The 18980-nt window shown below is 46.4% G+C and overlaps 1 protein-coding gene across 1 annotated transcript in view; it reads right to left on the bottom strand.

Annotated features, from left to right (window-relative positions):
- The window catches only part of Nalf1 (NALCN channel auxiliary factor 1), a 451142-nt gene extending 436362 nt beyond the window's left edge, over window positions 1-14780 (bottom strand). Inside the window, exon 1 of the mRNA XM_055608444.1 lies at window positions 13125-14780. Coding sequence (XP_055464419.1) covers window positions 13125-14081 — 957 coding nt within the window. The 5' untranslated portion in view covers window positions 14082-14780. The remainder of the gene's footprint in view (window positions 1-13124) is intronic.
- Between the last annotated feature and the right edge of the window lie 4200 nt (window positions 14781-18980).

Genomic DNA, 18980 nt, shown 5'->3' with positions numbered 1-18980 from the left:
AACAATAGAAACCCTAACCAAAACAGGAGGGAAGAATGACTTTTCTTAGGACTAGCCTCCCAATAGGTTATCCAATTTTAAGTTGTCAATCCTAAACACATAAGCATAAAGGCAGCACTAGATGGAATGTGTATGTATGTATGTGCACATGCATTTACATATGTAACGATAATAACTTAGGAAGGGTCTTCCATGCCCTTTGACACCAGGACATGGCCCATTAAATCGACTAAGTGGGGCTCATATGGGCCCACAGAGACTGAATTGGGAAGTGCAGAGCCTGCAGGGGTGTGTCCCAGGTCTTTTGCATATGTTATGGCTGCTAGCTTGGTGTTCCTGTGGACCCTGACAGTCAGATCAGATATGTCTCTGATTCTTTTGCATGTTCTTGGGGCTCTTTCCCTACCATCGGGCTGCCTTGTCCATCCTCAACATGAGAGCTTTTGCCTTCTCTTATTGTATCATGTTTTTTTTTTTTTTATTGTGTCCTGTTTAGTTGTTGTTGTCTCTTTGGAGGCCTGCTCTCCTCTGGAGGGAAGCAGAGGGTAGGACTGTGGAGGGAAGAGGTGGGAGGAACTGGGAGGAATAGAGGGAGCAGATACTGTGCTCTGGATGTGCAGTATGACAGAAGAATCTTTTTTCAATAGAAAAAAACAGAAGAAAGAGTCATGGATTTGGAAGAAAGCAAAAGGAATACGTAAAGAGTTGGCCTTGGGTGAAAGGTGACTTGAAATTATGGAAATATAGTACTTATATAGGAAAATCTCAAAAATGTAAATGGCAGAGCAGACACAAACACTCTCACTTATAGACAGCCCACAGGGTAGGTCAGATGAAGTACTCCTGGTTCCACTGTGGGTCCTCTGATTTTTTTCCCTACTGCGTTACTTTGTCGTGATGCCAATGCCACAGGAGGTTTATGTGTGGACCAGTTCTTGCTTCCTGTCCCAGAGCAACCAGCATTCATCCTAGACAAGGGAAGCCTGGACTTCCATCCTTTAAAATTCAGTCTGACCTTTTAAAGAACATTTTCTCCTGATGACCCAACAGCTTCTCTGATTCTTAATGTTGAACTTATCCTTCTTGCCTTTGAAAACAAAGTCCTCTCTGGATCCAAGTTCAAGCTCTCTGCCCAGCATGTCAACTAGACTGGCAGGAGAACGGCTCGGCTGACTGCTGAGGAGAGGACAGTGTATCGTGTCAGCTCCCTCCTGTGTGCTCAGGCAGCACTGAGGATGCCAGCTATGTGATGACATCCCTGTTCTCAGCGTGAGAGGAGGGTAGATGCTTAGTTACACACTGAATCCCTTCTTCTTCCCAGAGATGCCCTCATCTAGGACAGACCCTTCAAAGGGCCCACACCCTTCTGCTGTTCAGGGACACATTAATTTCTGACCTCAAGTTGGTGCAGCAGTGGCAGCAGAAATAACAAACTATGAAAAAGCGAGTTCGTTACTTCTTGGTGCACAATTATTTTATGTTCTATCCACTCCTGCTAAGATCCTCCCATCCATCTGCTTTACCTCCTCTAAAACAAACAAACAAATCAAAACCCAAATGGTCATAAACACACAAGACTCGTGCCAGAATGGACGATAAACCTGATTTAAAGCAGTCCTGTGTGATGGAGACCCATGTGTCAGTAGGTTGAAATCCTTGGTCTGCCATGCTGAACTGTGAGGTCTTCCCACAAATCCTTCACCTCTCTCAGGGCCAGGTAGCCAATTTGCTGAAGACAGCTCACTTGACCCTTGCTGAGGAGATCACTCCTGGCAGAGCCAGAATTTCAATGCACTACCGTCTGGCTCTTCATCATATGGGGCTGTTTTAAATTGCCGCATGGGAAGCAGTATGTTCTGTATGTCACCCAAACAGCACCTGCACAATATGACCCCAGAAGCAAAGTCAGTGTGAGTGGGGGACCTCAGAGGAACCCTCTCTTAGAGGAACAGCTAATGAGGGAGGCTCTGGAGGAATGGGTCTCCCCCAGGATGGCCCAGCCCAAGTGGCCAGCCCTAAATACCCACCCATGTGCATGTAAACAACACTAAATTGATGTGGGAGTGTGTGTGTGTGTGTGTGTGTGTGTGTGTGTGTGTGTGTGTGTGAAACAGTGATAAATAAAGAAGTCAATAATCTGAGAGGGAGTTGGGAGGCACACAAGAAGGTGGAAGTGAGAAAGGAAGGGGAAGAAGTGCTGTAAACGAAGTACTCATGTAAGAAATTCTAAAAAAAATTTTTTAATTAAATTAAAGTAAATTAAATCTATTTTTGAGTTGCCCTTATGTGACTTGCTGATTGTAAGAAATAGTAAGAGAGAGGAATTCCTTATGAAGTGACTTCAGTCTTGCTGACTTCACAGAGATAGCTATAGGAGTGAATTAGTGTGTCAGAATTAAATGGGAAAAACAAAACAGTAGGGAAGGATCAAACCTTTCTATCCCCATGCCACCATGACACTGCATCTTACTTGCTCAGGAGGGTTGTCTAAGAATATAATAGTGATCAATATGGGCACAAGGAAGGAGCCACTGTGTTAATCAGGATGTCCACGTGCGTGTGCCTACCTCTCCCAGGGGACAAGTGTCTGCTTGGCTTGTTAGGGTTTTCAATATTCAGACGGTTAGTGCACGAATAGGAGAGGGAGGCTGGCATCGCAGTGACGCTGCTGTGACCTCCCTTTTGGAGCTAAGTGCTATTGCTAGGAAGGAGGCATTAAGCTAAGATGGCCGGTCTTCCCTGTGAAGGACTTTCATCATCCTCACTGCAATCCTATGGCTTCCTCACTGCAGTGACCGCTGTGTGGTTCTTGCTGTGTGCTCCAATGTCAGAAGGAAGATCTGAGATTACCTAGCAAACATAGACATAAGGCAGAGATGCCCCCCAGGGTTATGGAGGACAGTACCCAGGTTTCATCCTGCTTGCACTGATTTCACCAAATATCCATCTACACCAGGGACCTTCCACAGATCTGCTACTCTGGTGAGTGTACACTGTGCTTCAGACACACTGTTCACAGCCTTGGAGTCAGTGGCAGCACGGAGAGCAAAACTCACTCACGGGATGGCTGTCTCCAAGATGGAGGACCTTGCTATGTCTTGAATCTTTGTTTTCTCATGGAAATCATCTCCCCATTCATGGAGCAGAGCACAGAGTCTTTCTTTGACCCCACTTTGTCCTCTGTATTCTGGCACTAAACCCTCCATGTCTAGTGAGTCTGGTTCAAAGCCAAGGCCATCTGCTGCTGGTTTTCCTTTCCTATTCCCCAGTCAAAAGAATACTAATTATTACAAACTGAGTAAGTGTGCGGTGCAGTGAAGAACACACAATTTAACAAGTCCTGTGCAAATACAGAAGGTCAAAGTTCAGGACACCACCACTAAAAATAAATCTTGATGTACCTGACCTTTCAATTCCTAGCAAGCTACATCATCCTCAACTTTCCTCAAGACTATTCCTATCTTTGAGTTGAGAAGGTAGAGCAGACAAGCCTGATTTTCCTCACCTATCCTCTCTAGATGGCTGCCCACCTTGCTTAGATCACCAACAGGAGCTATTCCGACTGAAATACAGTCTGTGCTTCTTTCTTTCTCTCTTTCAGATTTAATTTTTTTCTTCACAATTTATTCATTATATATCCCTATTGAAGCTCCTTCCCTCAAATCCCCCAGTCCTACCCTCCCTCCCTCTTCCCCTCATCTCCTTCCCCTAGTCCACTGAAAAGGGGAGTTCTCCACTATTCCCATCTGCCCCTAGATTATCAAGTCTCTTCAGGACCGCCTGGATCCTCTTCCTCCGTGGCCTGGCAAGGCTGCATCATCAGGGGCAAGTGATCAGAGAGCAGTCAACTGAGTTCATGATAGAGGCAGCCCCTGCTCCCCTCACTCAGAGATCCACATGGAGACTGAGCTGCCAATGAGCCACATCTGAGCAGGGGGTCTAGATCCTCTCCATGCATAGTCCTCCCTTGATGCATCAGTCTCCGCAGGACCCCCTGGGCTTAGATCTTTTGTTTTGTTGGTCTCCTTGTGGGGCTCCTGTCCCCTCTGTGTCCTTCTAATCCCACCCTCCACTTCCTCCATAAGACTCCCTGTGCTCTGCCTAACATTTGGCCTTGAGTCTTAGCATCAGCTTCAATCCCCTGTTGGGTGAATCCCTCAATGGAGGAATGGATACAGAAACTGTGGTACATCTACACAATGGAATACTACTCAGCTATTAAAAACAAGGAAATCATGAAATTTTCAGGTAAATGGCTAGAACTAGAAAAGATCATCCTGAGTGAGGTATCCAAGAAGCAGAAAGACACACATGATATATACTTACTTATAAGCAGATATTAGCCGTGTAATTTAGGACAGCCATCTACAGACCTAAAGAACCTAAACACTAGGGAGGACCCTAGGGAGGATGCTCAAATCTCATTAAGAATGGCAAACAGGACAGACACCAGAAGTGGTGGAAAAGAGGAAACAGGATGGTTGTCTGCTTTCTTTTGGATTTTGAGACAGGGTTTCTCTCTGTAGCCTGGCTGTCCTGGAACTTGATTTGTAGACCAGGCTGGCCTCGAACTCAGAGATCCATCTGCCTCTGCCTCTCAAGTGCTGGGATCAAAGCTGTGTGCCACCATTGCCAACAGCGTTTGTGTTCATTTCTAATCTAAAATAACAGAAAAAAAATATAGACTGCAACACTCTTATTCCAGCCAAGCTTGTTTGGTTTTTTGTTGTTTTTTTTTTAAGATTTTAGTGGAGAATTACTGAATAATTCACTTACCTTTCCAGAAAGCAAAACAGAGTCCTGTACAACAGGTCAGGATGCCATTAGGAGTGAAGAAATGTATACTTATGAAACCTATGAGTAACCAGAGAATTCACAATGTCTCAGATGAGGAGGCACTAACTTTTGTGGTGTTTGCCATGGGTTCTAATGGATTGTTACCACTGACTGGACAGCATTAAATATGCTCACATACAGCAGAGACACATTCTGTGAAAGATGCCAGAGAGAACCCTGTCGTCTGTCACTTGGATAGTGTTGTGTACCTAGAAAACAGTGAACGTAGGAGTCTAAAGCCAGCCTGTGCTTACTTGTCTAATCATTTCACTACACTTTCCTATAAATTCAAAGCCAACTTTCACTGTTGGAATTTTCTGTCAGAGTATCTAGCAGAGGACCGTATATACTTTAGTGGGCAACACATTCCTAAAAACAGTAACTTTAACAACATACGCTATATAATGTTGATTTCATACCTAAAACCATTCAATGGTTTATAGTACTTTGAAATGAGGTTTCCATTTGATTGAAGTATATTCTAATTTAAGGCTATGTTTATTTTCTGAAATACTGCAAGTAAATCATTGTTCCTTTTTAAAAGTGGTTAAAAACAAAGGAATCTGGATGTTAAAGAGCACGCTTACACGTGATCGCATCATCATGTGAAGTGATGGTGGGCATCCAGCACCATCCCTATGGTGAACAGATCAAGAGCTACAGGCACCACACGCCTTTCATCATAACTTCTTTCTTTGAGGAAGTCGGTCTCCGCCCAGTCTCTTTTTTCTCTGACAAGCTTAATGAAAGCAGTGGGATTTGTCTTCATTCCTCTGCAGCTTATGCCTCCTTCCACCATCTCTCCACATATCTTCTCGTCATTCACCAGTGTGAGGTCATCAAGACACAACTGCCAAACTCATAGACCTAATTTTAAAATTTTTTTAAGTTTATGTGTGTATCTGTGTGTACCTGTATGTGTGTGTGCATGTGTATTTGTATATGTGTGTGTGCCTGTGTGTATGTGTGTGTTTGCATGTGTGTGTACACCCTATAGCACAGAATCAGAGGACAGTTGGCTGGTTCTTTCTTCCATGATGTGGGAACCAGCACTGAGCTGAGGTGGTCAGCGTGGGCAGCTGCACCTCTGCCCTCCAAGCCATCACACCATTCCGTCCCGGACCTGAAAGCCCCTTCTGTGTGTGTGGCGCTTTGACTCATTCTATATCTTCCTCAAAACTATTTTCCTTTTCCTGAAGTTTGAATTTGGAATGTTCCCCCAAGACCCAGGCAAAAAAAAAAAAAAAAAAAAAAAAAAAAAAAAAAAAAAAAAAAAAAAATGCTTAATTCCAAGCTTGGCCTGGTTGGGAAATGGTGGAAACTGAAAGACATGAACCCAAGAGAAGGTTTTCTAGGCCTTAGGAGTGTGCCTTTAGAGAAGAAGGGGAGCCCAGCCTTTCTCTTGTTTTTCTTTCTTTTGTTTTTTTAATGTGCTATGCAGGAGGTGAGTTGTTTTTGACATATGCTGTTCTGCCTTACTAGAGGCTTACCTCATGGAGAAGACATGAAGACTGAAGGAAGTAGTGTCCAGTTTCTAAACTCCTGTGAGCCCTGTTGGCTGCTCCTAACACCTAAGTGTGTAGGTCGTCAACACTGCAGCCAGTGAGAGTACACGCCACGCCACCACCATTTACAGCCTAGTTCAGTTCATATTTGAAATTAACTAAGTCAGTGGCAGCTCAGTTAACAAATGGCCAATCATTTTGAAGGGAGTCCCAGAAAAGAAGGAATTCTAAGTTTTGGACTTCCATTGAGACCATTTCTAGTGGGATGTGTAGCTACATTCCCAAATGGCAGACAACGACACATCAGGGGACAGCAAGAAGACACAGCCATAAGCAAGTGAGGAAACCCAAAGGAAAGAGGCTGAAGGCCATTTGCTTCGCAGTGCAGAGCTCTTCTCTGGAGCAGGGTGGAGCAGCCAGCATAAGAAGGCTTCTTGTGTATGCACAGGTGTGATGACCGCGTTCACCTACCCCGACGCAAGGATAGCGTTAATGATCAACGCTATCCTCCAATAAGAAAGGAAATCAAAGTATCACAAGACTTTACACGAGGATCTCTGCTGTGGCATCTTGCTTATAACTGAGCGCAAAAGCAGACTGTCAAGAAAGCTAGTGATAAACCATTATTACTCAAAAATTAAACATCTCTGTGAATCCAGTATAATATATAGTCTATATTATTCACTGCTTACTAAGAAAGGACATGTGTTAACCTTACCTTGCTTTGAATATTAAATATCAGAGTAAATTTGAATATTCATTAAGGAAAGTATATTAAATATGTGATTTAAAACAATGGTTATTTATAATCACTTCCAGAGAGAAAAGTTTCTGTTAAACAATGTTTCCTGAGCTAAGCTTAATATTAATCTGTGTTCATTAGCAGTGTGTGTCTTGAAATAGACTATCTTCGAATGTCAAGTAGTTATTGTACTGCTTTAGAAAAAAAAAACAAAAAATAAAGAAAACATGGCTTATTAACATTATTTAAAAAATCAAAAATGGGGAATTTTTCAGGTCTGATTAAGTGAGGAGATGAAGGAATAGCTATGAGCAGGATGAAGGCCAACAGGCTACCTTGAAAGCCAGCCATATTCTTTCAGAAAAGTCTGGGCTTTGTAGTTTTGAATATGATAGATTTAGAAGCAGAAATAATAAGGTGGGGGAATCTCAAACATCCATGGTCACTGAGTTTCTGCACTCCCACGCTCAGCCCATTCTGTGAGCATGGATGTGGTGACTTGACCATCAGGAGAGCTCACCTCTCCACACCCAGCCACTTCCTTAGCTCCAAGGAAGCTGCCTTAGCCACTTCCCTGCCAGCAGGCAGCTCATTTCAAATCTCCCACCTTCTCACTAGACTGTTGCTCTGTGGATCTGGCTGGTTCAACTTTCACAACAATTATTATGCACAAGAAAGACACAAGGACCAAAATGGCTGAATCTAACACTCACTGGTTCAACGTTGAACGAGCTCAGGCACATGACACACACCAGAGAAATGACACCAGAATCTTTAGACATCAGAGTTTCTAGGGCTGGCCAGAATCTTCCAGCATTGCCCCACAGGCACTGCAGTGATACTTCAGAAATAACTTTATGACCTAAACCAATATGAACATCAAAGTGTTCAGGACTTAGTCATTATAAGATTGACATATTTTTAATAAGAAATGAAACTAAAGCAACAGCTAAGATAATCCAAACCTAAATATTATGTTCCTTGAAACAGTTATTTATACCTTATTTTTGTAAGTTTAGCAAGAAAACAATATTGAGTGGTTTATGATTTCCACATGAGGGAATGTGAGGTTGAGATATCTGCTTGGCCTCTTAATCGTCTGCACTTTAATTCACCTTGCATAAGCAGACAGTGACCTCATCCAACAAAAGTGATTAAAACCAACACACATCAGCATCTAGGTTATGTCCCATATAGCTGCTAGTCTGACCCAGTTACAAGCCCAGAGTTAAAAACACACTTCTAGGCCTGGACTGCTGCAGATATCCTGCCTTAACGCACACTGTGAAGTGTTTTAAGAAGAGGGAAATGCCGATGATAAATCAGCAATTGTGTGCTGCAAAAATTCTAAGAACCATAAATCTGAGTCATAAAATGATTTCGATGGTATCTTTGGCTTTCAAGTGGCCCTATTCATCTGCATGACTGGACTATCTGACTCTGGAAGAGAACCATTTAGTTACAAACGTGACTGAGAATAATAACGTAGCAGCACGTACGTGGAGAGGTGTTCTCAGATGCTCCAGCCTCTGGACATCAACATATGTGCAGTCACTACAAACATCACAGTAATGCAGAAGGCTCAAACTTGGGATGGAAGTGGTTTAAGGTACTGGATTTTTTTTTCCAAAATCTGATTGCTAGTACTGGAGAGATTGGTCAGTTGTTAAAAACACTTTTTGTTCTTTCATGGGACCTTGATTCAATGTTCAGAGTCTATAAGGTGCTGTAGCAACAGTCTTTAAATCTTGCTCCAGGGTGCCCAATGCTTCTTTGACCTGGGAATCTTGCACGTACCATATGCATATACATATATACATAACCTAAGACAAGTATTTGAAAACCATTTCTCAATGACCTTAAAGAATATAATATCAAAAGAAGAAACAACGATCCCAGCTTGCCTTTCTGTTGAGGTGATAAAACACTGAGCAAACCCAACTTGCAGGAAGAAAGGGGTTATTTTGGCTTACACCATCAAGGAAATGAGAACAGGGACTCAAGGAAGGAACTTGGAGGCAGCCACTGGAGCATCAACCACAGAGGAATGCTGCTTACCAGCGTCCACGCTCACAATCCAGCTTTCTTATGCACCCAGGCCCACCTAGGAATGGCACCTCCAACTGTGGACTGGACCTTCCTGCATCAATTTCCAATAAAAAAAATTGCCAGATAGACATGTGCAAAGGCCAAGATGATGGAGGAAATTCTTCAGTTAGGGTCCCTCTTCCCACGAATATCAAGTGGACAATGCAATTTAGCCATTACAGGAACTGTTTTGTTTGCGCATTTCTATCAAAGTCCACACCACGTAACCCAAACTCTATGACTTCAAAATGGGTGGAACTATGAGCAATCCAGAATGAAAAAGAAAATCTAAACAATTATGGAAACTTCAAGTCCTTGAAATCCACGAGGGATCGTATAGTCTGTGTCTGCTAAATGCATACAATTGACTTGCTTAGATATGAGATTGTAAAAATAATACAATGAGAGTCCATGCATTCTTGGGGTTGTGAGGACTAGAATTTACACAGACATAACTAATCTTCAGACTTTGCCATGATCTATATTAGAATCCAGTCTCAAATCTGTGTTCTTTCATCAAGTATCTGAAAGCATATTAAGTAAATAATGCTCTCAGTGGCAACAAAAAGCTTACATGTAACACAAAATATATGTACCCTCAAACCTCACTTTCTTAGGATGTATTTTCTATAATTCATAGGACTTTTTAAAAAAGTGTTGTAAGAAGAGAAAAATGTAAAAGTGAAGCATGAAAATGATATATATTTGTAAATTGGCACTCAGAAGATGTCATTTTTATATTGTATGTAACTTGAAAATTTTGACACATTTATTATAGTCTTATTATAGGCTGAAGCCCTGTTTTTGAATAATGATATGAACTATGGGAAAAATTACCCACAACTCCTGCTACCTGATTTCTATATTATAGGACCTTAAATGGTAAAGTATAAGATATATATTTATATGTGTGTACATTTCCTCATAAATCCAAATATTTGCTTTTTTAAAAAGTTAAACCATCTAGCTACCACAGTATTTTTTAAAAATATACCAGGGTACAGATTCTTTTTCTACTATGCTATAAAACAGAGAGTTTCTACAAAACAGAGGATTTCTAAAATAAGCTGGCTGTGTTTGATCTCTACTTACTATGAACTTAAAACAACTAAACAAACAACAAAACAAACAAACAAAAGGAAACAAACCACAAGCTCATTTGCAACCCAAGCGGGTCTGGAACCTGAAAACACTGCCTTATCCTCCAGAATGATGGATTTACTGGAAGAGAATATCATGTTCACTCACAAGTCCTATTAGATGTGATTTAAAATACGTAATTGCTCCAAACTGGTCCCCCAAAACAGCTCTTTAAGAAAAGTTACATAGAATTTTAATTTAATTCACCCTTATAGAGTAGATTTCTAATGGGTGGAGAATATGAAACTAAATTTAATAATATATCTTAACTGTAAAACATTAGATGTCACTGCAGAAAATCAGTTAAAAAGCTAACACATTTCTCCTAAAATATGAATTCCACGAGTTTATAATCCTAAAAGGATGTATGATATCTTATCTATAATATCTATTATAAACTACTAAAGCTGCATTCCGTGAGTATGTTAGCAATTATGGAGACACAATGTGTTTCCTTTTAGCCTACCCTCTTGGATGGCCTATCCTTTTGGCCTATCCCAGGCTCTGTAACCGCCAAAAAGGTGGAAATTTGTGCATAAGTTTGAGGAAAGCTCCTGACAGTTGTCATTCTGTAATTGCAATTATGTTGAAATAATTAAGTGTTTTCAGAAAATCAGTTATAGTCTTCAAAATCAACAATCGCTTTAAACCAACCTTCATACTTTGTATGAAGGCTTATAGATGGCTTTTTTCAGAATCTGAGAAATCGTTTATTAAACTGATAAAATATACACATATCATTTTCTACATCTAACCAATTAGTTCATTACCTTAAACCAAGAACACTAGCACTTTAACCCTAAATTCATATGTTTTTAAAATCACCTATTATGAAGTTGACGTAGCCTCCTGGCCAAAGTGATTTACTGCCTGTCTGCACTGGGAAGTGTCTGCAAGACACCGGGCATCGCCACAATAAACTGCCGCAGTGAGAAATGCGAGCATTCCTGTTTACTTTTCAATGGGAAGAGAGGTCGTTTTTAAAAGTTGGGATTTTATAGTGTTAACAAATTTTACTTTATCCAAAAATACAAATAAAATGTTAATAAAATCTTAGAGTACCTCACAGCAACATAAAATATTCACAGTAGACGTTTCTGTATGATGATAAACTCCATGTGGAGAATTGCTGAAGATGAGGACAAAAAGAACCACTTGATGCGTCTGGACGCTTCCCCTCAGGTAGGAAATGACTGCAGTCACTGACAGCGCAGACTCTTTCAAATACTGAGTGACTAGGGAAAGGCGTGAGGGCCGACGGTCAAGGCAGCATGCAAATTCAAATTCTCACCGTGGCCTTAACTGTAAACTGTAATCTATGTAACGCTTTGCCTAGGAATAGAATGATCAGTCATCTCCCTATCACTACGGTCTCTGCGACAGCCCTGTCAGGACGAACGGCAATGAAGTATGTGCATTAGTCATCCCTTGCTGTCTCTATCGTCAAGGCGGAGTTTTCTTCCTAGGAATGGATTACAAGTATTTTAGAAGCATACATAGAAAACATAAATATTGACTTGACCACTGAAATGAAATTTTTGGTTAATGTGATAAACCATTTTTAAATTCGGTTGAAATTTCTGATCCTAAAAAGAAAAGAACACCCATAGGCAAGGTCGGATTAAGTCTGGACAGGCTGTAAGGTGTGCTTCTTAGGCTCTGCTAACGCTAACTTAAAATAAGATCCTTTGATCTGTGTGACCCTCGACCCCTCCTTCATAGAGAGCAAGAGAAGGAGGCCCTCTAAGTTGGGGTTGGGGAGGAAGGAACGGAAAAAAAAAATATGGTGTCTAAATTCTTTTGGAAAACAACACAAACTTCTTGTGGGTTTTTTTCTTTTGGAAATTGTTTTAAAATCTAACATCCACACCTACAGAGATCCTGTCCTGCTTGCTAAAGGTCACCTCAGCGCCTTCATCCTTAGGCCTCTCTTGGGCAAGCCCTATTTCAGCACCACGGACAGCAGCTGCACCCCCAGAAGCCCAGTGTTGAATGCACCAATTTCCAAGAAACTCGCCTAGACCTCCCCTTTCCTAATCAGCAAGGTCACAGTCCTGACTATGATACAAGTTTTAGATATTACCCAAAATCTTAACTCGTAGCATCAAAGATGTGTTATTTAGTATTTCTTCATAGGATGCAAAAAAAATAAAATAAAATAAAATAAAAGCAATTACATAAGGTGTTTGATTACCACCTTAACATCGAAAATCAATTGGCAGATAGCTAATTACAGCCTTCCACTTGTGTGGCGCTCAGGCCAACGCTGCGCAGACGTCTAGGAGAAAACAGGAGGCCTACGGAGTACAGGCCTCCAGAGTCTCGGAGGGACACCAGCTACCCCCATAAAACCCGTGAAATGTGTAGTCTGGCGGGTTTTCTTCCTCCTACACCAACAGCTACCCTTTGTCTTGGTCCTGGGGCTAACCGGCTTCGCGGTGATAGAAGCGGAGAAGCGATGCGGGCAGAGCCGCGGGAAGCTCGCTCCGGCTGCCCGCGTGTGCTAGCCCCCTCTCCGCTTTCCCGACACGCAGCCACGGAGTTTGAGCCAACTGCCCAGCTCCAGGAAACAGCTGAAGCCTGACTCTCTGGTCTGGGAAGATGGACTCCCCTGGTGTCCGGGGGGGGGGGGGGGGACGGCTGAGGGGAAGGCGCCAGGCCGCCAGCCACCTGCCAGGGGTCCCCAACTCTAGCGGGAAGTCGGGCTCTTATAGGCAGCTGAACGCTGTTAAACTTACAGAGCCGGAGCTGGCTAGAGCACCGGGAGAGCGGGAAAGCCGCGGCTCGGGAAGGGACGGGAGCGCGGCGCCTACCTTGCAGTCCTCCGGACAGGACTTCACGGAGTACTCCTCCGACTGCAAGTACTTGTGCAGCACGCTTTCAAACTCTTCGTACTTCTCCTGGGCGTGGTGGTCGTAGTCCTGGTAAGCCTCGATGCACTGCTTGCACGTGGTCCTCTCGCCGCCCTCCGCGAGCACCACGTCCAGGCTGCAGTTCAAAGCGCTGGGGCTGGACAGCCCCGAAAACAACTCCCAAAGTGTGTAGGAATTACAAAACGAAAGGTAAAAATCCGACAAGTTCCAGAGCGGAGTTGGCCGCGAGCCGCCGGCCGCCTGCTCCTCCCCCGCGGCCGCCTCGCGGCTCCAGTTCCTGGCGCACAGGGCGTCCGCGCTCTCCACGGTGAAGCACTGGCCCGAGGAGGCGCCCGGGGGGTAGCAGGTCTCCAGGCGCCACGCCGGCCTGGCGGAGTTTCCTAGAGGAGCCCCGCTCCGGCGGCTCTGGCCTCGCTCGCCCGGGCCGCCGCCGCCGCCTGCCGGCGAGGGGGGCAGGGTGGGGGACGGGGAGGCGGAGAGGAGTCTGTGTGCCTGGGTGGCGGGCGAGGGCTCCATGCCGGCCAGGAGCGCGGGCCAGGAGGGCTCGTGCTGCCGCTGCCGCTGCTGCTGCCGCTGCCGCTGCTGCTGCTGCTGCCGCTGCTGCTGCTGCTGCTGCTGCTGCTGCTGCTGCTGCTGCTGCTCCTGCTGCTGCTGCTGCTGCTGTTGCTGCTGCTGGTGGTGATGCTCTTTGTCCCGGGTCCGGGTCAGCTTGGCCTCGGCGCAGAACCACAAGTGATCAGAGAGCAGGACCGTGAAAAACAGGAGTGAAGCCAGAGACAGTCGCCATTTCTGAGCCCTCTCTGAATCGATGAACGGTTTCTCGTTCTCCCGGGGTGCTGCCAACCAGATTTTTAAGCCGTCGTCATACTGCCGACACATCCAGGCACCCCTGGTCATATTTTGGGAACGCACAGCCCTGGCCGACTCCGCCGTGTGGGCTCCGGTGCCCGCGTCTCCACAATATGCATTGACTTAAAGGGCTTAATTTCCGTATCCCCTCCTCCCGTCCCCCCCCTCTTTCTCTCTCTCTCTCTCTCTCTCTCTCTCTCTCTCTCCCTCTCCCTTTCTCTCTCTCTCTCTTTCAAGATATCTCTCTCTCTCTCTCAATATCTCTCTCTCAATATCTCTCTTTCTCAATCTCTCTCTATCTCTCTCTCTCTCTGCCTACATAAATATTACCATACTTTGGAGAGAAATCTTGCTTCCGACCTAATCCTCAGCCAGCCGACCCCATCCCCTGGAGAGTGGGAGACAATAATGGAGAGAGAGCGAGAGAGCGCAAGCGAGAGAGAGATAGACAGAGAGAGAGAGAGAGAGAGAGAGAGAGAGAGAGAGAGAGACGCGGAGGCTGGTTCTGTACCGGCCGGTGGGGAGGCTGAGTGCGGGAGGTGATGGTGGAGGTGGCGGGGTGGCTGGCGCTGCTCCTGTCACCCCGGCATTGTCAGCGCTTGGGTCCCCATGGCCCAGCGGAGGACAGCCCGCTCTCCCCTGCCAGGGGCATGCCGCGTCTCCGCTGCCCACTGACGGCGAGCGGAGCGCCTCCCCTCCTCCTCCTCTCCTCCTCCTCCTCTCCTCCTCCTCTTCCTCCCCCTTCCTCTCCGTCGCTCGCTTCTCCTCCGCCTCCCGCGCCTACTTCGCGCTGGCTCTCCCCGCGCCCCGAGCTTGGGCGGCTGCCGACGGGGCTGTCCCTCCCTCCCACCCCCCTCCCCGCGCTCCGACCGTCGCCGCGGCCGCTGCAGGTCTGCCCGCGGGCGCCGCCGGGGGCCGAGTCGCCTGCTCTGAGCCTCGGGAGGCCACTGTCACCCTCAGTCCCCCGGCTAAGTTGCCGCCATCTTCGTCCTGGAGGCACACTTTTTTGGGGGGAGCGCTGGATTTTGCGTCATCTCCTCCCGCCCCGAGGTCTCTCCATCCTGGTGCAGTGGCGGAGGCTTGGCCCGGGGAGAAGGACGAGGACGCGCCGGGCGGTGGCTAGAGGACCCGCTGTCCGCCGCCCCCTCCGGGCCCTGCACCGAGGCTTTTGCCCCGGGCTTGTAGTTAATTCCCACTTTTTATTTCGGAGTCAGGACGTGGGTGAGTGGCCACGGCTGCTGCCCTGGGTCTCCAGCTTCTCCTATCCCGCTGTCCAGGGGACATGTCCGGCTAAGAGGTCCCCTTTGAGGACGGGACTGAGTGTCATCTCCCTCACTAGAGGATCCACAGAACGAGGAAGGTGGCTAGAGCAGGGGCGAGGTGACTTTGCAGGCTCGGTCTGAAAGCTCTCTGAGTGCCTAGACAGCACCACTGCGATCGGTTGTGTCCTAAATCGCTTTTATGGGTCAGAAAGAATGCGGGGTGCACTCGTGAGCGTGTCTGCCTGGATGGCACCGTGCGCGCGCTGCAGCTACGCCCACATTCTACTCCATGTCTGACCACCTTCCCTCCTACACAGTAAGCGTCAACAAAGGTCTGCTCGGCCCTGGGGAAGCACCGGCACTACGGCGCACCCCACTGGCGTTGCGCTCGGGGGCCCTGATCCTGGAGGATCCCTCGCGAGGACCCCCGAGGGCCCCCGAGGGCCCCAGAGCACGAGCGCACTGCTCCTGCTGCCCCGCCCCGCCAGGTGGGCTGCTCTGCGCCGGGGCTTCCGCAGCGCCCTCCAGGCTGGCGCTACAGTCCGGGACTCTGGTGCCCCTTAGTGTCGGCTCGAGGAGTTCCAAGAAGGAAAAGGCAGACACAGGCTGGGAAAACCTGAGGTCCCCTGGTTTCCGGTCTGCCGGGGTGGGGATGCGGGGCAAACAGCAGTCTCCTGAGGCCTGGACAGCTCTTTCACACCGTGTAGCTCCAGAGCACCAGACCTGGGATGCCAGGCGCTCTCTCTGGCAGCCAGGAACACTTAACAGCTACCCTGTAAATCTCTCTCCCCTGCATTCCTGAAGCCATGAAAGAGCCTTACCAGGTGCCCTGAATCCCAAACAAGTACCCTAAGAAACCAAAAGAAGGGCGCAACGGAATTTGTTTTCCTATCAGAGGAGCTGTGGGTGCTGGAAACAGGGAAGGACTGGGGATTTCTCAAACGGGAAGTTGCAAGACACAAAGGGTGGGGTCCCTTCCTTTCGCGGTATAGTGAGATATAGCTATACTAATTTTGCATATTTAAATTAAGTTCTGTAAAACTATATGTAATGGTCACGAAGGAACTAGGTCCAGTTTGCCAACTGGTTTATGTAGAAATGCCAAGAGAGGGTTTAATAGGTCATTTGAGCACATTCTAGTAGTTTAGTTTTCATTTTGTCGAATTTCTGATTAATGTCAGAATTTTTCTCCCACAGAATCCCCAAAATCCTGTTCATTAACCAGCCCATGAGGAGTCTCTCCATACCTGTGCACTGCACCCCACAGCCACGGTCTCATTACAGTGAACACACGGAGGCTTTGTAGGTACTCTCCATCATTTTCCACCAGAATGGCATGGGTGCTATGGGAAATAACCAGAAGCAAACCCAAGTTAAAGTCACAACTGAATCAGGCGCAGTGACACAGGCCTGTACTTTAAGCTATTCCATGTATGAAGAGGGGCGAGTCACTGGGACACAGGGGCCCTCTTGCCTGAAGTAACATACCAAGATGGGCACAAGCGATTCCAAAGGCGTGTACAATCCCTGCTGGCTGTCTCCTCTGTCCCCCTCACATTTATATCATGAAGCCTCTCTTCTTTCATACTCACTAGGTTGCTATATTAGAACGTTGTTGTGTAGAATTCATAATCATATTAATTAGGCACTAAGCATTCTTTTCCATACATCCTACACCTATCGCCCCTGCTGCGCTGCTAATGTGAGTCCAGATGCACAGATTTTAGTGGTGGTTTAAATGAGTAGCTTGTCTCTCACTGTAAGCTGCAGATCCAATCTGAAGGAGAACTGCAGATGGGAGAGAGAAGAAACACAACAAACGGAATTGAAAGACTGTGGTTCACCAACAAGAAAAAGATGCAAAGCTTTGGTTATTTTTTAAACATCATTATTATGCAGATGTAGCTAAATTACATCTCAAAAATAACTCTATGATACTTACACTAAGTTAAAACAATAATGTGTAAATCTGATCCTATGACAGATGGGAGTTCGTTCTTTGTTTTTAGAGTTTCCTGGGCTCTTCTTTTCTCAAACACTTCTTATGAACTGAATATTTTAAAGTAAGACAACCTCAGGATGTAACGGTTCAAAGTAAGTCATCTCCTCCTTTGCTAGCCCATAATGGTTCTGGAGTGAGTGAAGAAACTCTGGGACACTTCACATGTCTGAAGACAAGGCACTGAGTGCAGGAAAGCCAGGCAGCTTAGACACGGGAGATGGAGAATGCAGTGGCTGAGTGATGCCCTCCAGGGCCGGCAAGCAGCATTTGAGTGGGACCAGGATGGACACAGTACTGGCAGCATTGACTGGGACACAAAGGGTTCCTTTAGAAGGTGGAACACTCATTTTGAAGAATGGTAGGGTAAAAACAAAACAAACAAACAAACAAACAAACAAACAAAGCAAGTCAGGAGGAAAGGGTGTATTCAGCTCACACTTCCACATCACAGTCCATCACTGAGGGAAGTCAGGGTAGAAACTCAAGCAGGGCAGGAACCTGGAGGCAGGAGCTGATGCAGAGGCCATGGAGGGGGCTGCTTATGGGCTTGCTCAGCATGGCTTGCTCAGCCTGCTTTCTTATAGAACCCAGGCCACCAGCCCAGGGATGTCACCACCCACAGTGGGCTGGCTCTCCCCCGTTAGTCACTAATTAAGAGAATGTCCCACAGCTGGATTTTATGAGATTGAGCTTCCCTCCTTTTGGATAACTCCAGCTTGTGACAAGTTGACATAAGCCAGGCAGCACAGCTGTCCAGGCTGTCTATGTTTTTAAAAAGTCGTTAAGTGTAAAGCGCCAACACAGAGCAGATCGTCTAATTATTAGGATAAGCAGGGCTGAGGTGTTGCTCTGTTGGCAAAGTGCCTGCTGCACAAATGTGTTGACCTGAGTTCCAGTCCCCAGCACTCCCATACGGGCTGGGAAAAGTGGGGTGCATCTGTGACCCCAGCATTGCGGGGAGGCACAGGTGGATCAGTGATGCTCACTAGCTGGCCAGCTTAGTTCAGCTAATGCACACCACATTAGTGAGACATGGCCACAAAACAAGCGGGGACTAGTCAAGGAAGACATCCAACACCGTCTTCCGACCACACACAGACACACACGCACACACATGCATACACACACACACACTCACTCACTCACGCTCACACTCACATGCACCAGAAGAAATGTAGGACTAGCAAGTCTCCTGACTTCCTCTGCTGACTGCTTTCTTCCAGGCTTGTGCCGGCTAACAAGGCAGGACCAGGACCTTCATCAGTGTTTCCACTCTGTTCCGGCCTGGTGACTTTCAACCTCCGATGAGTAGAGTCACAGGGAAAAAGTGAGAACTTAGTCCTCCTGGAAGCTGCTCAGGGGAGTTCAGGAGAGACCTGAGGAAGCCGACTGCTGAGCAAGTGTTCTCCGGAAACTCTGGATGCAAGTACCACAGGCTCGGGTCCGTGGCTGAGAGAGCCCTGCTGGAATGGCTGCTCGCTGCAAGTCAGGAGGGGACCGTGCTGTGACTTCTCAGAGCACCGAGTCACAGGGAGGAGGGGGCTGCTGTAGCATCCTAGTGAGAAGAGCAAGGCTGTGTGTCATTCACTCATAGACATTTTCATGGTATGTACACAATGGGTGCTACCTTTAACACGAGCAACCGACATTACTTTCTTTGTCATCATAAAAATGACTTACAAC

Source organism: Psammomys obesus, unplaced genomic scaffold (assembly GCF_907164565.1).
Source record: "Psammomys obesus unplaced genomic scaffold, mPsaObe1.curated_primary_1811, whole genome shotgun sequence".
Lineage (NCBI taxonomy): Eukaryota > Metazoa > Chordata > Mammalia > Rodentia > Muridae > Psammomys > Psammomys obesus.
The sequence above is the reverse complement of the archived record's forward strand: the minus strand, read 5'-3'. Positions and strand labels throughout refer to the sequence as shown.